We start from the raw sequence: 2,473 nt of genomic DNA, 5'->3' as shown, positions 1-2,473 counted from the left end.
ACTAACAGTTCTTACATGTTCTGTCTGACACTAACAGCTCTTATATGTTCTGTCTGACTAACAGTTCTTACATGTTCTGTCTGACACTAACAGCTCTTATATGTTCTGTCTGACTAACAGTTCTTACATGTTCTGTCTGACACTAACAGCTCTTATATGTTCTGTCTGACACTAACAGTTCTTGCATGTTCTGTCTGACACTATCAGTTCTTATATGTTCTGTCTGACACTATCAATTCTTATATGTTCTGTCTGACACTATCAGTTCTTATATGTTCTGTCTGACATGTTAATTTTTGTGGGTCTGTACATTTGTACTAATAATCTGTTTGTGTCTGCAGGCACTCCAGTGTCTGCTGGCTGTCCACAGGTTCAAAATGGGAGCAGACACAGTCATCTTCAACCAGGACTATTCTGACCCAGAACAACTGGAGCCCACAGAAGYTCCACCCACATATTAGTAAAGACCCGCCCACAATCAATATGTAGACAGAGCTAAACTCTGCAGGGAAGTTTTGTTTAAAGGGTCGAATCAGTTATTTTTTTTTTGCAGTCAGGAACATGAAATGAACTAATTTAGAAAATGCAGAAAGTTTTTTTTTTTTTTTTTTACTGTTGCTTCTTTTTACAGAACACAATAAAAAACCTTCACAATAAAAGCCTGGCAGCTGAAGAAAACTTTCAACAAACTTGCAACAAAAAAAGGTTGAGCTGCTGTGAGCCACACAAATGAAAAAAAAAGAAATATCTGAAGAAATGTTCTATCATCTGGGCCATCCTCGGCATTAGATTGTGCTCCAGCTGCTCTGACGTCTGAGTTCTGGTCACAGACTTGTAGACAACATGGTGCTGTGATRTTTTAACTGGTGTAGAAATCATGTGAACTGTTTGTATGATAATAAACAACATTAATAAATAATTTACTTCCAGTTTGCTCTAATAGTTGTATTTTTATAAATCACTACAACGTGTTAAATGGAGTAAACAGCCCTGACAGCAGAGCTGGAGACATGTCAGTGTGTGTGGTCGCTGCAGGAAAACTGATTTATGGAAACATGTGAAGTTTACTCACCTTTCCTTCAGCTTGTTGCTACCTGTCGGAGTCCCAGCAGGAATTATAAATGAAGTAATTCCACAATGAGAGACAGATTTAGCTCTGTGGTATTTATGGATTAGTTCTGCTCTGACTCAGATCGTCTGTCAGACTAAAAACTGCTGCATAAAAAACTTTGAAAGCTCATCTTGAATCACAGCAGACTCATCGTTGATCTGAACGGGAGGATGGAAAGTGAARGTAAACCTTGACCTAATTTAACTTTGCTGATTAAGACTGGTCAGAGCAGAAACCCTCTCAGGAGGGTCCTGTAGGGTACGTGTACCCCTTGTGGTACACGAGCATATTACGAGAGTATACACGGAAAACTTACCCAGGTGTGAAAAAAAATAGGTAAAAATAGGACAGGRATGTGTAGGGCTCCATAATTTCCACAGTGTGGAAATATAAAACACAGAATCTCACGCAATTTGCTCATTTGGGTGAGTTTCTGACATATTTTGGTCGCTGCTGCTTCCTGTACCTGCCATTACCTGGTTTATTTATTTAATTACTTATTCACTTTCAAGGCAATGTTTTTATCTTTATGTTTAATTTGAGTTGAAAAAAGTAAAATGCCTGAGAATTAAATGCACTAGTTAAGGGATAATTTAACAATCAGTTGTTGTACATTATAGTTTWGGAGAATCATCACTATGTTTGACTGAGGGGGTAGGCTACTAGTGGTTTGACAAAACGGCTCAGGGGTACGTAAGTTTAAAAAGGTTGGGAACCACTGATGTCTGCTGTAGACCTCCTGTTTGCACTGACAGAAGAAGCAAAGCTCCTGTGATGTGATGAAGATCCTCCTCAGACCAGTTTGAAAACATAACRAACTCATGTAAAGCTGCTGTCCTTCATCGCCGTCTTCTCTGTAATTAATCTCTTTTTTATTGTTTAGGCTTTAAAGCTGGGTGGTTGTGCAACAAGTCATCACTACGTCACATGCTTTAGCTAACGGCTAAACGTTACGACTTCACTGCCTCACATGGCTGCACAAAGGAGCGTAACAACAGCGGGTTGACTTCAGCTATGAACCATGATGACCAGAGGTTTGACCAGCAGCAGGGTGCAGGGTGTGAAACTTCTCTGTGTGTCAGAGGGTTGTTGTGTGCTGATAGACACACCTGAAACAGGTGAGGATCCATGAAAACCTGTCTTACAGCAGGTGATTAAACTAACGAGCAAAAACACACACTCAGCTAGGGCCTGATGACTCAGCAGGAACGTTTCTGCGCCAACTTGTTACAAAACAAACAAAACAAACAAAACAAACAAAACGGTCCGAGAGTTACTGCAGAGCTGAGGGACTTTGTTTACAGATGGCTTGTTGTTTACAGATTATTTGTTGTTTACAGATTATTTGTTGTTTACAGATTA

At 39.6% G+C, this 2,473-nt stretch overlaps 1 protein-coding gene across 1 annotated transcript in view; it reads left to right on the top strand.

Moving 5' to 3' along the window:
• LOC106528107 (synaptogyrin-1) overlaps positions 1–929 on the top strand; it is a 10,020-nt gene extending 9,091 nt beyond the window's left edge. The window contains exon 4 of the mRNA XM_014023187.1: positions 342–929. Coding sequence (XP_013878641.1) covers positions 342–461 — 120 coding nt within the window. The 3' untranslated portion in view covers positions 462–929. The remainder of the gene's footprint in view (positions 1–341) is intronic.
• Positions 930–2,473: the final 1,544 nt, after the last annotated feature.

Source organism: Austrofundulus limnaeus, unplaced genomic scaffold, assembly GCF_001266775.1.
Source record: "Austrofundulus limnaeus strain Quisiro unplaced genomic scaffold, Austrofundulus_limnaeus-1.0 Scaffold358, whole genome shotgun sequence".
Classification (NCBI taxonomy): Eukaryota; Metazoa; Chordata; class Actinopteri; order Cyprinodontiformes; family Rivulidae; genus Austrofundulus; species Austrofundulus limnaeus.
This window is presented reverse-complemented; position numbering and strand designations above follow the sequence as displayed.